Source organism: Theropithecus gelada, chromosome 11 (genome assembly GCF_003255815.1).
Source record: "Theropithecus gelada isolate Dixy chromosome 11, Tgel_1.0, whole genome shotgun sequence".
Classification (NCBI taxonomy): Eukaryota; Metazoa; Chordata; class Mammalia; order Primates; family Cercopithecidae; genus Theropithecus; species Theropithecus gelada.
The window spans coordinates 73,505,692-73,530,377 of record NC_037679.1 but is presented as its reverse complement, the minus strand read 5'-3'; the positions used below and the strand labels follow the sequence as shown (position 1 = coordinate 73,530,377).

General features: G+C 48.9%; 1 protein-coding gene and 1 long non-coding RNA gene across 4 annotated transcripts in view; one reads left to right on the top strand and one right to left on the bottom strand.

Moving 5' to 3' along the window:
• Positions 1 to 13,149: 13,149 nt before the first annotated feature.
• LOC112634611 lies at positions 13,150 to 17,192 on the bottom strand. Its single transcript, XR_003121798.1, has 2 exons — positions 16,939 to 17,192; positions 13,150 to 16,470 (listed from the first exon to the last, which is right to left on the bottom strand). It is a non-coding gene; the product is annotated as an uncharacterized LOC112634611 (long non-coding RNA).
• Positions 16,488 to 24,686, top strand: part of TBX5 (T-box 5) — a 55,236-nt gene continuing 47,037 nt past the window's right edge. The window contains exons 1-3 of one of the 3 annotated variants that reach the window (XM_025402234.1): positions 16,488 to 18,140; positions 22,024 to 22,208; positions 24,033 to 24,127. In XM_025402234.1, coding sequence (XP_025258019.1) covers positions 22,062 to 22,208; positions 24,033 to 24,127 — 242 coding nt within the window. In that variant the 5' untranslated portion in view covers positions 16,488 to 18,140; positions 22,024 to 22,061. Of the gene's footprint in view, positions 18,141 to 19,788; positions 20,331 to 22,023; positions 22,209 to 24,032; positions 24,128 to 24,686 lie in introns of those variants that run through there. The other 2 variants (XM_025402233.1, XM_025402235.1) reach the window with 2 other exon arrangements.

The window sequence follows — 24,686 nt, the reverse complement described above, 5'->3', positions numbered from 1 at the left end:
GCTTCACTTTTTCAGATACAGTCAGGAAGACTGAGAAACAACCTAATTGGAGTTGGCTTTTTCCCTCTTAAAAGGCTGAAAGATTTTTGGGGGGGTTAAATTTTCTTAGTTCTACACATTGGGCATATGGAAAGAGAATAGCAATTCTACTAGATTTGGTAACCTTCTGTTTGGGATACATTACATGTTTTACATAAGAATCTATTTAATCCTCTCAACAATTCTAAAAGGTAGGTAGTATTGTGGCCATTTTACAGAAGAGAAAACTGAGGGTCAGACAGTTTTAATAACTTACCTGTGGTCACCCATATCTGCCTGTCTATGCTTGAAACCATGACAAAAAAATACCCTGCACAGGGGGATCTATCTACAAAGCTTGATTCAATGTGTGCTTTTGGACTGGGGATCCCTTCCCTACCGCCTACACTCCCCCAAAGTCCCAAAAGACCAAGAGGAATTAGGTTGTTTTTACATCATACCAGAGCTCACTGAAAGCTTCACCATTCCTTTTTCTCCATGTTGATGAAATGAGACATTAGACAGTGGATGGGCCAGGAAGTGTTGCAATACTGGATTCTAAACAAATATTCACTGAATGCCTGAGCAGTCATGTGAATGAATCCTTCCAGGCAACTTTGCCCAGGGCTACTGAGATGTGGAAACCGAGCTGCAGCTGGGATGAGTGACCACCAGCTCCACCCTGCAACCACTCAGCTCCAGAGATGATAATGACTTTCAACCAGAATGTAGACACAAAGATGAAAAGCCCTTTTTCAATGTCAACGCTTTAGCCAGTCACCTTGGCTTTAGGGCCATCCTTTGAACTCCCTTCATAATCCAGCAGAAGAGAAACTATAGGTCAGCTCTGAGCAAGACTGTCTTTCATTATTGCTTAATATCCCTCCAGAGGTCTCTTGGTATACTGTACCCCTGTACTGTTTGATTTCCTTTGTAGGGGTATGGAAGGGGAAATCAGGCTTTGACATAAATAAATGGAGACTGACAGTCCTGGGAGAAGAGGATGTTGTCCCCAGGATCCATGTGGTCTGCACCAATATCTTCTTTGTTTAGAATGTACGTTGTTTCTGGTAAATTTCTGAGCTCTTATAGCAGATGGGTCAAAGTACGTTCATTCATTGTTTCTTCGCGTACATCAAGGCATGGCTACTTTATGAGTTTTGGGGGTTGGGGGAAAACTGGACCAGGACAGCCTACAGCTGCATTGCCATAAAATGGTGCCTGAGCTACCTCCAGGTGTTTAAACCCACATCCTTGCTATTGGGCTTTGACCTGCTGAAGACATTTTACAATCTCAACTTCTTTCACTGACACTTTGTAGATGCTTCCTTGGGAATGCAATATGAGCTTGTAGATTCTTCCTTGGGAATACATTATGAACTGAGGTCTCATAGCTTCCTCTTTCCAAAAACCATGTCCCACCATGTCCCAGAGACTTGAGTTATCCACAGCAGAAATTTGGGGTGATTTGTCTTGCTCACTAGGTCTCGGCTCCGAGGTTGTACACTGTAGTATATATGTACTTACCTAGTCTTTAAAATTGAGATTTAAACAAGTATCAAGGGAAAAAATGAGGGAAAAACTAGGAACATTTATTGAGTCCTCACTCTGTGCCAGGCACAGTACCTGACATATATTGTTATCATTTATCTACTTTTCTAACTGATTACGTGAGTCCTGTAATTTTCCTGATTTCGGACATAGAGAAACTGAGGTTCAGAAAGCTTGTTAATCTATAAAAACTACACAGTATGTAATTGTCAATGCTGGGACTTGAGCCCAGATTATTGGATACTATAGATACGTTTATTAACATCCATGTAAACATGGAAAATATCAGACACACATACACACACGCGCGCTCATTTTTAGTTACAAGTTAAATATCAGATACTAATCTAGGTCAATAATTGCACCAAATTAATTACAATAGCTTACATTTATGGATTACTTGCCTGGTACTTTTTATTTATTATCTCCTCAAACCCTCAAAACAATACTGAGGGGACATAGTTATTATCCTCTTTTTACAGATGAAAAATACTAAACCTTAGGGATGTCACATCACTTGCCTGTTTGGGCAAGCTCTCCCCTCCTGGTAACAAGATGGTGGCCAGTATCACTAAGCTTTCCATCCTTCACATTCTAAGGCCAGTAGAGAGGCCTTCTCTTCCCAGTATTTCTGGCAGATATCCCACAATAACCTCTGATTAGATAGAATTTAAACACATGCCTACAGTTGGACCAATCATTGCATCTGGAGGATAGAATATGCTAATTGGCCACCTACTGGGTAATGAGGGCTAGGAAGGGAAACTCAGGATGCTGTCACCAGAGAAGGAAATGGATGCTGTCCACTATTGCATGACTTGTGCTACAGAAAAACCCGCCATAGATTTCAGAAGGGGCTTCCACTCACTTGGCCTCACTAAACCCAGGTCTGTGTGATTTAGATGAACCGGGAAATTGCTTCCGTGTAAACCTAGCCTTATTGGAATTCTTGTCAGCTCCAGTTTCCATAATTTTGAAGCCAGAAGCGCCACTCTATTTCTGATGCTTTAAATAGCCAACCCTTGACATTAAAGTAAGGCTGAATGTTTGCAACTGGAACCTCAAAATTTCTTTCCTTGCCAAAAACTCGAATGTGGAGCCAGTCAGGGCTAGATATAGCCCAAGGCTCTATTGGTTAGCCATATTGCTGCAATAATGCTACATAACAAATTACTACAACCACCAGTGGCTGACAACAATAAACATTTATTTTTGCTTATGAATCTATGGGTTAGCTGGACAGGTCTGCCAGATGGAGTTTGCTTAGGTATTTGTGGTCAGCTGCAGTTAACAAGGTGTCTTTGTTGATCTTAGCTGGACTTTCTTACTTATCTAGGGCCTTGGCTGAGACAACTGGGCAGACTCAGCCATGTGTGTCATCCTCCGGGAGGATAGCCCAGAATTGCTCACATAAAGAAATCAGAGAGATGAGAGCATAGAAACATACAAGGGGTTGAGTTTGCTACTATCCCATTGCCGAAAGCGAGTCACGGAGGCCAAGTCTAGAGTCAGCATGGGTAGAAGGTAGCATGGAAAATGGGGTCACTAGATGCAATCAATCTTCCATAGGCTCCAAATGGATTCTTCTTTAAAATTGTTAATTTTTGTGGGTACATCGTAGGTGTATATATTCATGAGGTACATGAGATATTTTGATACAGCCATGCAATGCCTAATAATTGCATCAGGGCAAATGGGATATCCATTTCCACAAGCATTTATTCTTTGAGTTATAAACAATCCAATTATACTCTTTTAGTTATCTTAAAATATACCATTGAATTATTCTTGACTATAGTCACCCAGTTGTGCTATCAAAGGCTAGATCTTATTCCATCTTAGTCCTTTTTTCTAACTATTTTTTGTACCCATAAACCATGCCCACCCCCCTACTCACCATACCACCACCACTACCCTTCTCAGTCTCTGATAACCATCATTCTATTCTCTATCTCTGTCAGTTCGATCGTTTTAATTTTTAGCTCCCACAAAGAAGTGAGAGCATGTAAAGTTTGTCTGTCTGTGCCCGGCTTATTTCATTTAACATAATGACCTCCAGCATGGGTGGATCCATGTTGTCGCAAATGATAGGATCTCCTTCTTTTTTACAGCTGAATAGTACTCCATTATGTATATGTACCATATTTTCTTTATCCATTCATCTCTTGATGGACATTTAGATTGCTTCCAAATCTTAGCTATTGTAAACAGTGCTGCAACAAACATGGGAGTGCAAATATCTCTTTGATATACTGTTTTCCTTTCTTTTGGGGATCCAAATGTATTCCTTTAGTTTCCTGATAGGAGGTAATCAGATAGTGAGAATTATGCCACAACTAGCACAAAAACTGAACACATTCACTCCTTGTCCCTGACTCTGGCCTCATCAATACCAAATGCCAGGAATAGAAAGCCAGAGGCTCCCGTCCTCCTGTTTGACCATTCACTTAATGAGCGCTTCTTGATGATCTGGGAGCTAGGAGACAACAATCACAGAGTTCCTGCCCCCAAAGAGCTGTGTCCTATGGGAAGACAGGCCTGGAAGTCAACGGTTACAACTCAGGTTCTTAAGTGCCGAGCAGAGATGGGGGTGCACGGCCACAGAAGCCCAGAGAGGCCATTGCTCCATAATTATGAATTTGCAGAACAGCCATGTTTCCTACCCCTGCCCCCGATGGGGGCCAGGGATCTCCAGACCCATCAGACCAGGCTATGAGCATTTCTTCCCTCCTCCTTCTGTCCTCACCCTGCCTCCTGTTTCTTAGAAACCTTGCTCAGAGGAGGCTTAGCTTCTCCTTCCAGATACTGATCAGTTGGTATTAATGTTTTCCAGGAGATCAATTACACATACGGCTGCTGAATCCTTCTCCTGCCTCCTTTCCCCACCGTGGACTGGGACTCAGGTGAAGCCTGCCTCTGCTTATCTCGAGAGGACTGGCCTTCTTCAGCACATTGCACTCAAGACCTACTCTAAACCTGTGCCAGATGTTTTACATATACAGTCATATGTCCCTTGACAACAGGGATATGTTGTGAGAAATGCATTGCTAGGCAATTTGGTTCAAGTGTGAACTCCTGCATGGTACAGCCTACTACACACCTAGGCTGTATGGTATAGCCTATTGCTACTGGGCTACCAACCTGAACAGCATGCTTCTGTACCGAATACTATAAACAATTGTAACACAGTGGTATTTGTTCATCTAAACATAGAAAAAGTACAGTAAAAATACAGCATTATAATCTTATGAGACCACTGTTGTATATGTGGTCCATCATTGACCTAAATGTCTTTATATGGCATATGACTGTTCTATGTTATATTATTTTTCCTCTCAACAACAACCTGAAGCTGATATTCTCATGAAACCCATTATACAGATTGAGAAACTGGGGCTGAGAAAGGTGAAGAGACTTATGTTCCCTAGTTTGTAAGTCCTAGTTCTAGTTCATACAATTAGGAAGTGACAGAGCCAGGATTTGGACACGTGGCAATGCCTAAGGCTTGACCACAATATCCGGCTTCCTCTCTAAGCAACATCCACTCCATTTGTCTGCTCTCTCTTCAATTCCTAGTCACAATTTGGGTTTAGGTCTGCTCAAACTACAATACAAACAAATTCTTCTATATGAGCCCAAGAGAAGGAAGTGGAGAGACTGGAGTTTAGAAAAACTGGTTTGAGAAGAGCCCAGCCAATGCTCCTTTTAAGTTGGCTTTTTCTTGCTTCCCTAAATCTCCTTTTCTGCCAGGAATCCAGTTCTTCTCCCTGCTCCTGGGAGCCTCCACCCAGGGAAAACAGGAGGTCAGAGTGTGGGCAACAGGCCAGCAAAATCAGCTAGAAACAGCTCTTTCTTTTCAGCCAGTGACGGGTCCACACCCTGGATGCATAAATCCTTTATTTTATTTTTATTATTATTACAGCTCAGGGTCTAGCATGGGCCATAAACGGATTTAAGAGGCTGCTAGAGTATAGAATTTAATATAGTTAGCATCATTAAATAGTGGCACAGCAAACCCACTTGGGGAAGTCTGGACCCCACTATCCCTCTCCCCATCTCTTCTCACCTCCCTCCTGATTCCTCAAATTCTCCTGGCAAACACTGCATAGGGGCAGCCCCTCTCTCACAGCGGCAGAGGGCGGGGAAGTTAAACAGAGAGGCAAGAGGGCCAAGGAGGGTGGCCTGAGTCACGTTTCCCTGGTGTCTGTAGCCCTGGTGGAGAGGGCATTGGGCAAATGATCAATTAGGGACACTGGGAGATGGGACAGAGCTTTCTAGATAAGCATGGGTTTTATCAGCCTATAAAAAATACCACTTTCACTTATCTACTGGCTCCTTCTCCAGGCTCCTGGGAAGAGATGGAAAGGTAGGCAAAAGAAAGGCCCAGGGGATAAGGGAGGGGTAATCAGTGATGGGGGCCACTTGGGGCAGAAGGAGAGGAATTTTCTCAGGGAAGCGAGGCTCAGAAAGCCAAAAACATGCTGCTGGGTAGGGGGGTATTTCCCCCTGCAAATTGATCACCATTCAGAATTATCTTCTTATTTTTATTGCCCAGTGGGAGGAGCGCTCCCTGGTCCTATACACTTTATTGATTCTTTATGCCGATGGTCCCTGACTTACAATGGTTCGATTTACAATTTTCCAACTTCAGAATGGGTTTATCCAGGTATTAAGTGCACTTTTGACTTAACAATATTTTCATCGTACGATGAGCTTATTGGAACGTGACCCCATCTTAAGTTGAGGAGCATCTGTATACGTTTTGCATATGTCTCCCTGGGTTCAAGTCCATCTGTTATGACACCATCATATATTTTGTTTAACACAGGTTTAACTAGTGTCAATTACAGGAAGGGCATAATCCTGGATACTTGGGATGCGGTGTTGAATGAGACAGCCGTGACCTCTGTTTTTAGCAGCTTAGAGTCTGAGGTGGAAACGTAATAACTAAGCACATAACAAAAAATGACAGCAATACAGGTTGCTTATTAGACACCAAGTGTTTTCTAAAAGCTTTACCTCTAGAAATTCACTTAATCCTCACAAAAGCCCTAACAGAGGGGAGTACCACTTTACAGATAAGAAACGAATACACAAGCAAAATAATTTTTTTAAAAATCATTATTTTTTTAGCCGGGCGCGGTGGCTCACGCCTGTAATCCCAGCACTTTGGGAGGCCGAGGCGGGCGGATCACAAGGTCAGGAGATCGAGACCACGGTGAAACCTCGTCTCTACTAAAAATACAAAAAAAAAAATTAGCCGGGCGCGGTTGTGGGCGCCTGTAGTCCCAGCTACTCGGGAGGCTGAGGCAGGAGAATGGCGGGAACCCGGGAGGCGGAGCTTGCAGTGAGCTGAGATCCGGCCACTGCACTCCAGCCTGGGCGACAGAGCGAGACTCCGTCTCACAAAAAAAAAAAAAAAAAAAAAAAAAAAAAAATCATTATTTTTTTAAGTTCCGGGGTACATATGAAGAATTTGCAGGTTTGTTACATAAGGTAAATGTGTGCCATGGTGGTTTGCTGTACCTATCAACCCATCACTTAGGTATTAAGCCCCACATGCATTAGCTCTTTTCTCTAATGCTCTCTCCCACCCCCGACCCTCCCCTGACAGGCCCCAGTATGTATTATTCCCCTCCCTGTGTCCATGTGTTCTAATTGTACAGCTCCCACTTATAAGTGAGAACACGCAGTGTTTGGTTTTGTGTTCCTGCATTAGTTTGCTAAGGATAATAAAATAGCTTCTGATAGTGGTCAGTGCTGTGAAATAAAACAGAGTGAGGAGATGGAGAGAGGGAATTTCAGTGGCCACTGGTCAGGGCTGGCCTCACGGAGGAGTTGGCCACAGAGGAGGCAGTTGTGAAGGGAGCTGGGAGTAGAGGGAATGGCATGTGCAAAGGCCCTGGGGTAGGTGTAAAGGCTGGTACAAATGAGGATCAGAGAAGGAGCTGGGTGGAATGGAGATGCAGAAAGCGGGGCAGGATGAGGTAGGAGGGCAGGCAGGGGCCAGCTCCTACAAGGCCTTAATGATACGGGAAAGAGTTTGGGTTTTATTCTAAGACTTTTTGTTTGTTTGTTTTGAGACAGGGTCTCACTCTGTCACCCAGGCTTAAGTGCAGTGGTGCAATCATAGTTCCCTGCAGCCTTGAGCTCCTGGCCTCAAGTAACCTTCCCACCTTGGTCTCCCAAAGTGTTGAGATCTCAGGCATGAGCCATGGTGCCTGACCTTTGGAGGGTTGTGAACAGGATCAGGACATGAGCTGATGCTTCATTTTTGCTCAGTATCAGGTAGCTCAGGCATCCTTGGGGGCTAGATGGGACCACTGGGTGGAAGGATAGTGATGGCAGTGGTGGTGCTGTGAGGAGAGGGGTTAATGGGGTCCAGGAATCTCCCAGAGATCACTGTAGTGTGGTTTGCACTGGAGGCAGAAGAAAAGGGTCCCACTCTCAGCTTGCTTCGAACTCCTGGAGAACTTTAGCAACTTCCTTCACTCTCTGCACCTCTAGATCTCAGTTTCCCCATACATAAAATTAAAGAGTTGGACTAGTTTATTGTTAAGGGACTATTCAGGTCCCACCCTGAGTAGTTATAGCCCACGCAATGGGGCTGTGTTGAAACCCTGGGACATGAAGGGGTGGGCTGAGGACTGAGGATACGGCTGGAGATGGGCTTTTCTTTTGCCTGCTCCAAACCCACATGTCTTTTTCCCTCCTGAATTGGTGGTTTCTTGTCTGAGTGGGACCTGTGGAATCAAGGGGTTCTCTCCAGGCTAACCTTACCATGCCAATGGGGAACAATCTCTAATCGTGACCACACAATTCCTTCCGCCAGACTGGGCAGGGGCAGCCTGCCTCCAAGTGTACCCGTGTGTGTGGCCACATAAGAGGACACATGAGGGTCTGAGGCTGATGTGTGGGGGACCCTGGGATGACGCAGTGACCGTGTGAATCCTGAGTGAATGGATCTGAATGTGACAGTGAGGGTATGCGTGGATCCAAGTGTATGCCTGGGCTAATGTCTCTGACTCAGGGGGAAGACCTGTAACTGTGAGTGTGGCTGGTTTGGGACTGAGTGTGTGACAGTGTGCGTGACTGCACATGCACAGTGTGTGAGTGTGTGTGACTGCACCGTGCACACAGCTGTGAGTGCATGTGAGCTACTCCATGTATGAGCAATTTAATGTGTATGTATGCATGACCTTGGTTGTGATGTGTGTGCCTGACACTGAAGGGGGACTTATACTGGGGGTGGGGGGCAGTGTGTGGTTGTGTGTGAGGGTGGACAACAGGGAGTGTAAGTGTGACTGTGAGTGTGTGTGTGACTGAACTGATGTGCATTTATGCACAGCTGTGAGCCTGTGGGTGGTTGTGAGTGACCAGGATTGTGTCTGAATTGGTGTGTATCTGTGGGTGTGTGCCTTTGTGTGAGGATGCCTGTGAGAGTATGTGTATGTGGCCAAAGAGGTGTATGTTTGTGGGTATTTGCCTATTGTGTGAGGCTGAGCGTGCGAGTATACATGTGTGTTTGTGCATATCAAAGATTCAGTGTGTGTCTGTGATGTGTTGTTGAATGTGACCATGAAAGCGGCAGTGGGTTTGTGATCAGGCCGTGTGTGTATACGGGTGTGTGCGTGTGTGGCTGTGTGTGACTTTGAATACTGGAATGTGCACGTGACTGTGTCTATGCATGTGTGAATTCATATATTAATATATACATGTATTTGTGTATATATATAGTATATATGTTTATATGAATGTGTGATGAATATGGTGGCAGCTATGTGATAAAATTGCTGAACCTAGACACGTGGTGGGTGGCTGCCTGGCATGCTTGTGTGTGTGAGATAGAAATGCTGCACCTGTATATAAAGTGGGTGGCTGTGCATGGCTGTGTGTGCTATAAGTGACTCCCAAGTGGCCGGGTCTGTGGCATCTCTCTGCTTGACCCCTTGGGAACAGAGGGCTGAGGTGGTGGTGTCAGTGAGGGGCTGGGCCACCCTGAACAGGTGAACCAGCTTTCTCCCAGCCCCGTGGTGTCACAGGTGGCGGAGGCCAGAGCATTGCTGCTGCTTTCAGCACGTGGCTGGTGACTGGCAGAGGGATCAGCTCAGCAACCCCGGTCTTTACCTAGCCCAGGAAAGATATGCTGCAAGCAGCTGTCTCTAATCATGCCAGCCCTGGAGCTGTCACCCTGGTATCTATAGAGCAGCAGAAGCAAACCCTCCCTGGAGTCCACCAGGTCTGCGAACCCTTGGGGACAAGGTCAAAGGCTGCTTTGGGCAAGGGACTTGTGGGCCGCCAGACTGGTTCATCTGATCTCCTGGAATCAACTTCCAAGAAGTACACATAATCAGGGTTTAGAGTCAACTCGCCTGTCCTTCTGGGACTGGGGAAGGCCCAGGAGTCGTGTGCAGGGGGAGCATGTGCACAGCTGTGGTACAGGTGCTCTGCGTGTCAGTAGGTGGGTTGTGCCTGTATATCGCCTACTCACGCCTTTCACTCCCCCTATAGAGGAAGTAACTGTGCCTCCAATACTGCAAAGTGGTGCATTTCTGCCCCGTGATCGTGCCCAGCATGGATCTTGCACCTGATATTTCCAACCTGCCAAGGGTGTGGGGGCTTCCCCTGAACGCTCAGGGACGGGGACAGAGTTGCACTGACAACACTGTCCTCTCCAATTCCCAGGCACCTTTTTCCCAGTTCCCAGGAAGTGGCTGTGGAATTTGCTTCCAAATATAGACTCCGGTGGCCCAGGCTGCTGCAGACAGCCCCTTTGGCCTCCCAGGCTGAATGGCAGAACAGTGATTGCCTTCCAGGAGGCCCAGGCCCACAGGCCTTGCTTGGAGCTGCCGGTAAAAATAATAATCATAAAAGTGGCCAATAAAAGAGGGGGGGCACTGAGCATTAAGTTATGAGCCCAGAAAACCATCTGACCCAAGGTGATGTTTGGGCGGTGGCTGCCCCACCCTCTAAACACACATATACTCACACACACTCACACACACTGCTTTCCACAGTGACACACAGGCTCACACAAACTCCCACCACACACGTGCACAAGACCCCACGTTCCATGGGCTCACAGGTGTTTTCACATAAGGAGGTCCACAGAAAAAGTACATAGGTAACTATTTTCAAAATGCCCCCTCTCAAGGCAGCACATGTAATGACACAGACACACACAACAACACAACATCACAGAGACACGTACAGCTCCCCCTCAAATGACACAGTCCTATAGAAAGACTCCAGGACAATGCCATATTCAGCCACACAGAAAGCAGACACACAAGCCCACCTCTCCAGCCGGGCAGCCTGGACCCTCTGGTTTTGTTAGAAGATGGAGATGGAAAAAAAAAAATTCCGCATGGGCAGGAATTGCTATAGGACTGGCCCTTGTCTTCAAAATTCAGTCTCCTGGGTCCTGGGCACTCATCAAGACTCACCCATGGGGACCAGGAACCAGGACGCGGTGCTCTTGTGGGAGCCGTTGCTAGTGAGCAGGGCAGGCTGAGAAATCTGGGAGGAACCCCAAACGTTGAGCCTGGTGTCTGCTAGAATAGGGGTGGCCTGGGCTGGGGGGTAGCCGAGGATCCTGGAGATGAGGCAGGATCACCTGAGGGTGCCTCAGAGGGGTTGTTTTTTGCGTGGAGGAGGAAAGACTCAGGCACGAGAGGAATGACTCCGAAGCAGGGAGGACACAGGCGAAGGAAGGTGGAGGGAACCCAAGGGAGGGAAGTGAGAGAGTGGGGATCCCTTGCACCTCCCTTTGAGGCCCTACTGGAGGGGTTTGGATCTCAGAGTCCCCCACCTTCTAAAGAAGTCATTTTCTTCCTAACTTGCAAGTGTGGCAGCCAGCGCTGCGCCCAGAGCACACAGGCGGTGGAAAGAGCCTGAAACACCGGGAAGCGAAGGGAGCGCCTGGGGAGGCTGCAGGAGCGGTGCCAGCGGCAGGTCCCTTCGGGTGTCCCTATGAGGTCTGGGACTTTCTTGTCACCACTGGGGCCTTGAGGCGGCAGGACTCCTCCGGCCCCAGGGAGAGCCGCAGAGCAAAGATAGGAGAAGGGCTGCGCCTGGCGCGTGCTGTCCTCGGCCGGAGAGCGCAGTGCCTGGGAGGGGAAGGTCTGGAACAGGGAGGCCGGGTGGCCGCGTCGAGCTGCGAACTCCACACTTCACCGGGGCGTCCTCCGCAGACTGAGCCCACAGCCGCTTGAGCACGCCGGTGCGCAGCCTCCACATATACTCGAGAACTGCTGGGAATCCCTTAAACGCCCTACCTGAAGGCACGGGAGAATAGGGAAAGGAAAGGAGCATTTCCAGCGTGGGCTGTGTGACTTCAAGCAAGTCCTCACCCTTTCAGAGCCTAATTATTTGTTTAAAAAAAAAAAAATGGAGCCGGGCACATCTCTCCCCGGCTCCATCCCACCCACCCATCTTCCTCCCTCAAAGCCAGGAGACAGTGTGTACTGGCCTTGAGGCTGTGATGAATGTGGGCCAGGACTTGGGAATAGAGCAGTGAGGTTTGGAAAGGAGAACATCAGCATCTTTCCGTCCTCCCTCCCATCTTGCTTAATGCCAGTGAATCTGGGCTGTTTGCCCCCAGGCTCTCTTCTGGGGCCTCTGCTTCCTCAGTGGGAGTGGGGAGAAAAGACGGAGACATCAGAAATGATTTGAGCCTTCACTCCGTGACAGAAGGAGCAATTCCACAGCCCCCCCCCCCCCCCCCCCCCCCCCGCGTTTTCAACTAAATGTGCTTTTCGATGCTGAAAAAGTGCCCTTTGCACTCCCCCAATCCAACAGACCACTCCCTGTTCCTGGTCCTGCCTTGACAGAGGAACCCTTCCTTCTGATGGGTTGGAATCCCACCAGAGTGGGGTGGTGGCCAGACCGCCAGAAACCTCTTCTGTAAGGTTGAAGAGAATTGATTCCCCTTCTTATAGAGCGATTCAGAGCTAACTGTGTGAGCAAAACCAGGTTACAATGGCTCTTTCCTGGCCTGCCATAAATGTTAGCTATTATTGCACCTCAAATGCTAACAGATTTGTGAGCCTAAAATACCCACATTGCTCTCTTGGTGGCTGTGTAGACACAAGTAGGACTCTTCTGAAAATATTAATGCAAAATGCTGGGGAGAGAAGGAAACAGGAGGCCTTCGGTTAGAAAGGAGAACCTCTGTAGGCTGCCTGGGCTCTCAGAAGGGAAAGGAATGGGTGGAGGCACTACAGAGCCAGCCAGCGGCTTTGAGGGACATTAGATGTCCCGTCGGAAATGGGGGGAGAGAAGTTAAATTTTGTCTTTCCTGAGTAGTCGGGAGAAAGGTGGGGTTGGCAGCAGAATGGAACAAAGCTGAGAGAGGACCCAGAGGAGGAGTTGCTCCCATTCCACCGCCAAAGACCTCCAAGGCCTGGACGCCTTCTCTTTGTCACCCTTTCTCTCCTGGTTGCCTGCATTGCTCCCAAACCCTGCAGGCTCAGTGCCTCCGAGCTGGGCACAAGAAAATCAGCCTGTATTGTCCACTGTCCACCCCAAAATGAAAAGAGCCACTTCCCCCGCCCCGATACACATTCAAGAAGAAAGCAGTGCAATCAGAAATATTATTTTAATGTTATTTCAATTACATCCACAATAGAAATTTTTTTCTAAAAAGAAAAGAATAATGTATTCTTTTCACTCCATTAGCCCTTGCAGACATTAATGCCACAATTTCTAATGCTCAGGCTTTTCTCCTTCCATTTAGGAGAAATGGCCTCAGGCAAATAAAAAGGTTGCCTGGACTGATGTGGGGGGCCTCCTATGCAGATAGGTGTAGTTAACAGATGTGAAGAGATTAAGTGACACCTAAAGTCCCGGGTTCCTGACTGAGATGTTTGGGCCATGGGTTTCAATTAAGATACACCATAGGCTTTACACGATCGGCTCTGGGGTAAGCATTCTGAATTCAAAGACAGGGATTTTGCTCAAAACCTGAACCAGTTGGTACCAAACCTCAATTTTCTCTCCTGTTTAAGAAAGGGGGCAGTTTAAAAAATCTCTGCTCTGTTGAACCCACTAAGGAGGCTCCAGAAAGTCAAGAACGGTGGGCAGAAACGCTTTTCAGGCCTCAGACTGTGCAGCCAATTGCGCGAATGTCCTCGGGGTACCCCATTGTTGAGAGCATTCGGTGGGACTTCCAGGTTGCCATGGTGACCAGGAAATTCAGGGTCCTTGCGGAAATAATTATCAGGAACTTTTCCACTGGCGACTTCGGTCAGTTGTTCGCCACAGAGAGCCTCTGTCAGTTGTTTCACCCCAGTATGTTTTGGGTGTGATTTGGGAGACGGAGCAAGGTGTCTGGGGTCCCTGTTTCTGGACCCTTCTGTTAGGATGTCACCAAAGGCCAGAAACCCAGCACCAGGGAGCCATAGGAGACTGGCTGGAGAGGAAGAAAAATTAGAGGTCTCGACCAAGCAATTGTTTCAGTGACAGATCCTTCCAGATTGGGGTTTGGCCTCCCTCATCACCCACAGCCCCACCCACCTCCCTTCACCTCCTCAAGGTCATTACTAGAGTTTTCACTCACAGTTCCAGGCGGGGTGGCCACCTCCACTCCCTCCCATGTATACCAGAGCTCTGTAGCTGAGACCTGTCGTGTCTTCTCTCAAGAAAATCTCTCCCCATAAGAGAGGCATGAAGGATGTAGAGATTAACTGTCCTGATTAAACTGGTGATTTCAGAATCAACACAACAGCATTTCAGGTTCTCTTGACCCAGCTAGGCCCAAGTCCGAAAGCCTGATCAGACCTTAGGAATTTTGTAAATCAATGACCTGGATGATTTAATGGTCATTGCTTGAATATTGCCTGAATTGTTGTGTTGATTTGGAGGATATCAGGATGAGTTTTCGTAAAGAGGGTCATTATTATTACAATTGCTATCTCCTTTGTTTTCTTTGCCGCTACAAATTCTGGATTTCTGCAGCATAGACTTGGAGACAGACCCACACCCATTCTCCTTAAATAAAGCACTTTATGAAACATCAGATCGAATTCTCTCCGGTGGGGATGCCTTGCTCTGTGAGGCCTGGCTGGCTGGAAAGAGGCCCGCAGGCAGCCAGAACTGGAGTTGAAGTTTCATCTCTGGTTTTAACTCTGGCCCTTTGAGCGAGCTTAACACGTGTGGATTTAATTTCCCTTTCTTTCTTGCTTCCTTTTCTTTCCCCCCACCCCCACCTTGTGAGGGAACAAGAAAAATAGTCTGCTCTGTCGACAGCGCAACACTGTTCCCTTTGCCAAAGAAAATTTGTCTTTCCTGAGTCCCAGAGAGCAATGGGCTCCCAGGTTTCCAAGGAGCCCTTCAATTGAGGTAGAGGGTGTCCAGACAGGCCCCCCACCTTCACCCTAGACCTGGACATATCAGTCCGAGTCTCTCTCTTACAGGGTTACAGACCTGGAATGCCGTCTGTTTCTTCCCCTACCCCAAACATTTTGGGAGACCTATCAGTGGGTTTTGATCTGCAGGATGGTTGGAGTTCTCAGGCTCAGTGTGACCCTGGAGGGACTCCATGGTCTCCCAGCTGGGACCCTCACCTTTCTAGGCTGGGCACTTCCCAAATTGGAGGAGATAGGACAGTGGCATCCTTGTGTCCAAGCACCACTCGCTTCCACCTTTCTGCTCTTCGAAGTGTGTAAATTTTTAGCATTGGGATCCTTCTCAGCTGGGCCTCGAAATGATATCGCCTCTTCCAGTCCTCATTTCATTACCCTGAACAGGAAAAACAAAAAGCAAAAACAAAGCAAAACCCAACAGCGACAACAACAACAAAAAACTTAGAGAGTAACGAGGACAATTATTATCTAAAGCACACGAAGCAACACTAACATGAAGAGAGTAGCAATAATATTCTTGGTGGAAATATTGGAGGAGAGTATTGGATACTCAATAATCATAATAATAACAGCCAGTATTCTTCCCGCATACTTCTGGTCAGAAGTGGGGAAACCAGCAACCGAATAAAACATTGGGAAGAGACATACTGTGTTCCTGGAAAAAATATAACAGAGCCAGATTGAACTGGGTAAAAGGGAAAGTGACCCCCTTGAGAAACCAGGGAATGTCTCACCCTCAGACCAACCCTTTCTTTTGCAAATTGAGTTGGTCAAAGTTTACTTTTGTCATCATTTCTCTTGTTATAATTCTTATTCATTTTCCCAGCCCAGTCCACACTTCTATTTTTCACCACCCCACACCCCCAAGTTGCCACCGGGTCAGGTGGGGACATATCGGGAGAGAAATAGATGGTGATGCATTTTAAAGTGAGTTCTGTTTTGAGAGAAAAACAATGGGTAGTTTTGGATGTGTCTTTCTTAAAAACGGAAGGAGCAAGTGAAGAAAAAAATTATCAACAGCAGTCGGCCCCTTTGGTTTGGGTTTTGACTTTTTAAAGAGGAACCTCTGCTGTCCTGTTGCAATATTAAAATCAGGGCAGGAATTTTGCAAAACGAGAAAAATAAACTTTGGAAGAAAACCCAGCTGGGAGCAGGTTCGGGAAAGCGACAGTTCTCCGAAAGGAGGAAGGGAGGATGCGCGCTGTAGCCGGCTCCGGAGTTTACTGCCCAAATGATTAGGCAAAAGAACGAGGATTCTCAAACCTAGTTGCGATCTCTCGTCTCTCCTTTATTCTGTTCGTGGTGCGGGCTCCGGAGCGTCTGGGAGAGCCAGTCTGTGAAGCTGGACTTGTAGAAACCTTTGAATGCCTGTCCAGGTGGCTGCAAGGCCCGCGGTCTGGGATGCCAGAGAAAGGAATCACATGGAAAAGTCGCTACGCTCGGAGTTTCGCCTTTCCCTTGCAGCCCCGGCGGGGCCTAGGCCTCGGTTTCCGGCCCGCCTCGGCTCAGAGGTCAAATAGGAACTCATCTCATCGAACTAGGGTTTGGGAGAAGGATTTCAAGTTGCGTTCTTGGCATCTGGGAGCAAACGCTGCACCGAACGAGCCTCGGATTTGGGAAAATATCGTTATTAACAACTTGGGAAACGAAAGCGAAGCCCGGGGCAGCCACTGCAGCCTGGCCGAGAGAAAGGACGCGGGTTGTGCTCTCTGGAAGCAAAGGGGTCTGCAGCCCAGCTGGCCTGGGAGCTCGTGGCCAGCGCTGGAAGCTGCCCGCTCTCCCCACGGGCCTGACCTTGGCTCCCGCAGCAGCTCTGCCGGCCGACTGCCTCCCTGCACATTTTGCTGCCGTTCCAGTCCCGAGCGGAACGGGCCTGGAGCCAGGCCATGCTTTGGAAAGCCCTGGGGGTTAGGGACGCGCAAAACCCAGGATCGAACCCCGAAGCTGGGGGCAAGCCCAGATTCAGACGTCCGGCTCCCTCAGGACCCCTTGACGGGGAACTTACCCTTCCGGAAGGCCCGACGCTCTCCGGCTCTGTGCTGGGCAGGCCTAGCTCTTCTCTCAGCGCCACCAGGGGCGTCTACGCGGTGCTTCTGCAACTGAATCTAGCGGGTTTCCAGCGGTGCGCAAAAGTTTGCGCGCATCCACCGCTGGACTGCTTAGAAATTATGCTCATTGATCGGACTAAAAATAATAGTCGTCGTGATTACAAAACAAAATAGAGTGCCTCGTGCCTCGGCGGGCCCTGGTGCTATAATTATTCTCTACAGAAATCACCTCTCTCCACTCCCACCCCTACTCCACCACCCACTCGCACCCCGCCCCTGCCGGGCCACTGTGGGACGAATTGCATTCTTGGACCTTTCTCTCAGCAAGACACATTACGGAGAACTCCCTCTGTCTCGTGTCCCCTCCACGACAACCCAGTAATTATTTCTATGCAAGTCTGCAGGAGGGCACTCAGTTATCGCATCCCAAGCCTAACCAGCTAGAGCGGCGCCTCGATATTCATTTGCCAAGAGCTCCTCCGCGGGTTTTTTTTTTGTTTTGTTTTTTGTTTTTTAAATAATAAGGATCCCATGCCTTATGCAAGAGATCTCAGTCTCCCGGAACAACTCGATTTCCTTCCAATAGAGGTCTGAGGTGGACTCCCACCTCCCTTCGTGAAGAGTTCCCTCCTCTCCCCCTTCCTAAGAAAGTCGATCTTGGCTCTGTTTGTGTCTTAGGTTCATCACCCTCATTTCTCCGGAGAAAGCCGGGTTGGTTTATGTCTTTATTTATTCCCGGGGCCGAGACGTCCGGGACTTGTGGCTGCGCAGACCCGGCACTGATATGCGAAGACGGAGAGAAATTAACCTCCCGCCGCTGCCCCCCAGCCAAGCGTGACAGAGCGCGGGCCGGTTGCGTGACTCGTGACGTCTCCAAGTCCTATAGGTGCAGCGGCTGGTGAGATAGTCGCTATCGCCTGGTTGCCTCTTTATTTTATTGGGGTATGCCTGGTAATAAACAGTAATATTTAATTTGTCGGAGACCACAAACCAACTTTGAGCTGGGAGGTACGTGCTCTTCTTGACAGACGTTGGAAGAAGACCTGGCCTAAAGAGGTCTCTTTTGGGGGTCCTTTTCGAAGTCTTCACCTGAGCCCTCCTCTCCAGCGAGGCGCACTCCTGGCTTTTGCGCTACAAAGAAGAAGTGGGATAGTTGGAGGTGAGTTTCGCCCTGGAGGAGTAAGGGGGGAAATAGGTTTCTCTTTGCACTTGGCCCTCCTTGGCTTTTCACCCCGTCTTGATCTAGCTGAACCTTCCCTCTCTGTACTGCTACTTTTCATGAACAAAATAAGAATGGCTTCATGTGTCACCTGGCAAGAATGGATTCTCTCGAAAGGTTTGAAAATCCCTATTTTGCTTGGTGGCCCAGACCATCTGTGCTCAATGAACTAAGCAAATCTGGCTAGGCTATTACCTGGGAGAGTCCAGATTTTTCCTCTCTGGAGGGGCCTGAAGATTATTTATGGGAATCAATTTTATCCCCAAATCTCTGAGAACTTAAAGGGATTGGGGAGGTCTTTCTGGATTTCCCTTTCCCTCTACCGGAGATGTAGCGGTTCAGCCTCCTTCCCATACCATGTTTGTTTTTTGTGTCTTCGACCTAGCCTCGCCTTATTAGCAAGCCCAAAGGCCTCCAAGCTGACTTGGAGGGTGAGGGTGTTTTCACAAATAAATAAAACGCCTGGGCAAAGATCTGTTTGCAAACAAACCTGGAAGGTGGAGTGAGCACCATAGCAAAGGAGGGTTGGTTTTCTCCCTGGTTGCCCCACATTTAGGGTTGGAGATTCTCCACTTTGGCATTTTGCAGCAGTGGCCTGGCCTGGGATTTTAGCAGAGCAGCCACAGAGGGTTACACAACTGCTGATCTCGGGCATTTCTCCTCCCTCCATCCCTTTCTCCAGACCTTGACTTGCAGGCCCAAGTCTCTTATCAGAACCCTAGAAAAATCAGGACGATGGGGGTACAGGAGGTAAGGATGGGAAACAGAACAGGACTCCTGACATTTACTCCAAGCACCCATATTCGGTGTCCCAATCTGGGTCTGCTCAGACTGAGACCTACTGACTGTGTTTATGCTTTTATTGACCTCTTCAACTCACCCTAAAAAAAAAAAAAAAAAAAAATACATTTCAGAGAGGGGAAGGGCAAGGAGAGGAGACCAGCGGAGATGAAAACCCTCCCCAGTCTCCAGTGACTGTTTGATTATTTTAATAAAACTGGGCACTGCCTTGTGTACACCTGGAGCAGGGGAGGTCTGGTGGCCCCACTGGGTGGGGGTGGGGGCCCGCAGCGATTTCTTGGCATCTTTGATCTCGGCCCCCATCCCAATGCACCTTCACCCTGCCTTCACCCTAGAGTCGTTGAGAGTAGGGGTGATGAGTAGGGGGTGGAGGGGAGATGTCAGAAAGGCGAGCGCCGGCCAGGCGGGGTCAGGCAGCTCTCCTTCTCGAGGTCAGCGTTGGAGAGAAAGTCTGCAAGGCTGCGGAGGCCCGGGGTGTGTTTGTGTGTGTGCGTCCAGACTCGGTTCTCTGCACTGCCAGCGTCATTGAGATTACTTCCCGGTTAGAAGCCGACCGAGTTTGAAATGATTTGTGCAGGAGTTTTTGCAGCCACCGCTTGCTCAGAGAAGCAGAGATGGATGGAGGTTGGGAAAGGGGTAGAGAGGAGGGAGTTATTGCAGGTCTGGGTTGTGAGTCGTTTGTGATTTGAGTGTTCGGGAAATCTAGTGGAAAAGTTGTGGGGGGGAAGGGAGGACCGGAGGGTGGGAGGGAGAGAGAAGGGGGAGGGCGGCAGAGTGCAGTGGGATCTAGTTGGATAGGCGATTTCAGTACTTTGTGAGCATCGAGGCAACCCAACGTCACTGTGCTCAGCTGAGTTGGCTTGTATTTCAGAGAGAGAGAGAGAGAGAGAGAGAGAGAGAGAGAGAGAGACTGACTCTTACCTCGAATTCGGGAACTTTAATCCTGAAAGCTGCACCCAGAAAGGACTTCGACCATTCACTGGGCTCCCAACTTTCCCTCCCTGGGGGTATAAGGGAGGAGCGGGGCACTGGGATTATATGGTTGCCTGTGCTCTTGGAGGCTATTTTGTGTTCTTTGGCACTTGGCAACTTGGAAGTATTTAGCGAGAGCAAGCGCACAGCGGAGGAGGTGTGTGTTGGAGGGGGGCAGTCGCCGCGGAGGCTCCAGCGGTAGGTGCGCCCTAGTAAGCAGCAGTAGCCGCTATTCTGGGTACGCAGTAAACTCCGCATAAACCCCGGAGCCACCATGCCTGCACCCCCGCCTCGCCGCCGGCTTCCCTGCTAGGAGCAGCAGAGGATGTTGTGAATGCACCGGCTTCACCGAGAGAGGTAACCGTCCCGGCAGATGGCCCAGGAGGCTCAGGAGGGAGCTAGTCGGCTGAGTCGGCTGGGGCGGCGGGAATGGCGGATTCAAGCCTGGCTTTGCATTCTGCAGAGCGCAGCTTGCAGAGATTTTGCGAGACTCGGAGCTCCGCGGAGAATGGAGTCCGGGAGGCCGCCGCGGCTGGCGAAGCGGCATTGAGGTTTGCAGGAAGCACGGCCTGGTTCTGTCAAACCGCATCTTGTTCGTCTCCGCCAGCCCGGAGCTCCCCGCGACCCTGGCGAGGGCGCGGGGTAGGATTCTCCCCGCGGCCGGCAGTGAATGGGAGCGCGTGTGGGAGCGCCAGCCCTGCTTTCTTTTGTTGTGAGTAGGCTGCGGAGCTCCAGTCGCCGCCTCCCTGAAGCCCCGAGAACGAGGCGAAGAAAGCTGCTTGCGAGTCAGGCCTCAGAAGCTGTCCTTCTCCTCGGCCCCATTTCTAGATCTCTGGCCACTGCAGATCAGGGTGGGATCTGGTCCCTTGCTTAAGCAGCTGCTAAGGTTTTGGGGGACCATCGCTTGTGCCCGCTTCCGAAAGTCTTTCCGTTTTAGGGGGAATTCCTACTTGAGTATAGAGGAGATTGGAAGGAGATCAGAGAGCAGGAGACAGGCTCATTGGGCTTGAACAGCTCTGCGGCTGTTATTTTGTGTGTTCTAACCTCATACGCCTGCAAACCCTGGCCGTTCTGTTCATTGCGGGGACCCGGGCCGCAGATTCAATGCCTCCAGCCTAGGACTTATCCGATAATGACTTTGTCCTCGCCAATCCCGAGCCTGGGCCTGCAGTTTTAGCAAGCCAGGCCTGGCTGAAGTTCAGAGAAACCCCCTTCAGCCTGGTCACTCCACAAAATGCCCGCCATCCCCGGCCCGGCTGCAGAGCTCTGGTGGCGGGCACCCAGTGACGAGCCTCCCTCAGAACCGCTGCACGGTGGCTTTCTTCATTCAGTCTTCTGTTTGGCTACTTTTTAATCTTTCAACGAATCTTACTTAAGGTTGGGGTAAAGAAAAGGACTTTTAATTTTAAAGGACTTTTAATGTTAGGCCTGTAACTGATAGAAGATATATGTGAATTCTCTTTTGAACCTAGTCTCAATCTGCATAACGTTCCCCTCTCCTGTATTTTTGTTTTTGCAAGAGGCGGGTTATTTCACACATATTTGCCTGCTGCAGGAAACTATTCCTCTTGTGAGGTTTAATAAAAAGTGTTCCGACGGCATCTTGTAATTTGGCGAAGAAATAAATTCTCTAAAGGACACTGGGTTTTTGTTTTGTTTTGTTTTTGGTTCCTACCCAGTGGCTTCCAAAAATACCCACGCCTTATCTTTATTGGCTCTTCCAGAAGTCCAGACAAATTTGACGGGCAGCCTGCTTATCACGGAGAGCCTGCGCAGGGGAGATGCGGGCCTGCCTCCTCCGGGTCTGACGCGGGTCTTTTGCAAGAGGTTGTGCCTGGTCATAAAGTAATAGTAATAATACTAGGAATACTAGGAATAGTAATAATTCTAGGGCCTTCTACAGTCTCCTTTAGCTGGGAACGGAGGTGCTGGTAGCTGGAAACTGGGGGCCAAACTGCTCCCTCCTGTCACTAGAACTGTGCTCTCCAACCTTTCTCTCGTTCTCTCTCTCTCCTCCCCACCCCCATCTTCCCCTGCTTCTTGTCCTCAGAGCAGAACCTTGCGCGGGCACAGGGCCCCGGGCGCACCATGGCCGACGCAGACGAGGGCTTTGGCCTGGCGCACACGCCTCTGGAGCCTGACGCAAAAGACTTGCCCTGCGATTCGAAACCCGAGAGCGCGCTCGGGGCCCCCAGCAAGTCTCCGTCGTCCCCGCAGGCCGCCTTCACCCAGCAGGTAAGGAGACCTCGCGCTTCGGGTCCCTTTGCAGAGATCGAAGTCAGAGTCTGGCTTCCTTGCTCGGCTCCTCTTGCGGGGACAGAACAAAACAAAAATAAAAAGCAAAACAAACCCACCGACTGTAATCATCCCCTTTCCTTTTTATTCTCACCCAGTTCCACCTTACTCTGCCCTGTCTCCTCAAATACTAGAGTATTGTCATTCACTTTATTGTGACGGTTATCTTTACAAAGGATTTTTGAAATCTACTCAAATTGTTCGACAAATCTCAATTATCCGGCTGTTTGGGGTCAGTTAACAATGGCCTAGATAATTCCTTTCCCGCAGCACTACGTGTAGAATCGGCCCTCAGCATCTTAATAAGGGCCAGGTCAGCGGCCGCTTCAGGCCGGCATGAGCGATGGCTTGACCCCTCTTCTGATCTCCCGTAGCCTTCGCCTCCTCCTGCCTCCTCCTGCCTTCTCCTGCCTCCTCCGCGCCGCCGCCTAGACCCGCGCGCCCCACCATTTGTCTTGCGGTCGGGGCCTGGCTGGCTGGCGCGCCATCACCGGCCGCTGGGAGCGCACAGGGCTCCGCCCGGAGGGCACCAGGAGCCTCGGGTTCGCCAGGCTACCAGCTGGGCCCGGGCAGAGGGAGGAGCCTCACCTTGCGCTGTGCGCCCTAAACCCGGGACGCACTGGGCGCTCAAGTAGGCCCCTCAGTAGATCCCAGTGATTTTTAAATAAGGTGTCACGGGGGAGTGAAACGGGGTGACGACCAGAAGAGACACTTGCACATAGCTAAAACCCTGCTTGGGATTTCGATGTCCTTCCTGGGTTTTCCGGGCTTCTTTCTTTGGCCTTTAAGTTTCAGGAAAACGTGTGTATATTTGTAGAGAAGCAGAGCCTGAACACAGTTTAGGAAACTTACAGATTTTTTTTTCTTTTAAGGAAAAGCAAACCCACTTTTTAGACTGTTGCAAATTATTCCAAAATGAAGAGTTTGTGTGTGTATGTGTGTGTGCACATATGTATATATGTGTATATATGTTTATATTTGCATCGGTTCTATAAATGTAGTTTTAGCCGAAAGCCAAAATGTGAAATGGCATCAGGCCTGCCCTATAATCAAAATAGCTGGATGTGGATAGAGCTACTTGCAGGGAGAGCCTGGAGGGTTTGTTAATATAGATATTTGGGATTAATTTTCGTTCTGGACTGTGAGACCATATGATAATATAAGCATTTTTAAGTTTAAAAATTCATATATGTTCATTTTTGTACCCCCATGGCCGAGAATAAGCAAGTATTTGTATATCTGTATGTTTGGTGTGTGGGCATCTGAGCATCTACATAAGAATATTCTGAGTGGTTTTCTAGATTAGGTTTCTAGTTTTTCTAGGTTAGGTTTTTTGTTTGTTTTTGTTTTTGTTTTCGTTTCCCTGTATCTCAGGTGAAGTGGATTGAAATTGGCTCTAGTTTTTCTTGGTTTGTTTGGTTGGTTTTTGCTTATTCTGGTCCTCCTCAGTGACATTCCGAAGCACCCTGATGGTGGGTGATCATTCCATAGCCTTGTGCTGGTGTCATTAGAAGGAGACAATACAGCACTGTGGGTTCAAGTGGTTGGTGCAAACCTCAGGGACTCAGCCTACATAGGGATCCCTGGGCAGAGGCTATTGGGTGCTCCAGATAATTCTGCAGTAGGCTGAGGCCACTTTTTACCCTCTGAGACCACAGGCTCCAGTGGGAAGGAGGAGTCGTCTCTGTGTTTTGGGGGAGTTTGGGGAAGGAATGCCCACTACCGCCAGGGCTTGTCAGTGTGACTTTTTTCTCCTTCTTGCAGGGCATGGAGGGAATCAAAGTGTTTCTCCATGAAAGAGAACTGTGGCTGAAATTCCACGAAGTGGGCACGGAAATGATCATAACCAAGGCTGGAAGGTGAGATGGTTAGTTGTGTAGGAGAGGGACGAGGAGAAATTGCGGGAGAGGTGAAGAAGAAAAGGTGGCTTGGAAGAGAAGAGGGAAGGAAAGGGGCAATAGGAGAGGGAACACAGAGGAAGAAAAGAATAGAGGAGGAGGCCGGGAGAGATAGAGAGAAAGAGAGAAAGACAGATCCTGGTTAGAGAGGCACAGGGAGATTCCTCCATTGATCTCTCCTGGGATGGAGGAAATACTCCAAAAGTTCAAGTCCGGAAACTGGGCATTTCTCCCACCTCACATATAAAAAGAATAAAGAGCTTGGGAGGCCGTGCTATCTGGATTCGTAATGAAGGAAAGAGAGAAGAGGGAAAGGAAAAAACAGAAAACAGAGACCCAAAGAAGACAGAGTCTAGAAGGTCTTTAGGTTTCAGGGGTCTTGGACTTTTTCTTTACTTCCACACTCATTCCCACCCTCCCTGACCATGGAGTGGTTCCAGGGTCCCACCCGACTGTCAAACTCTGAATCGTTGAATGTATTCGCTACCTCTTTCATTGTTTATAGAAAGCTGGCGAAGCC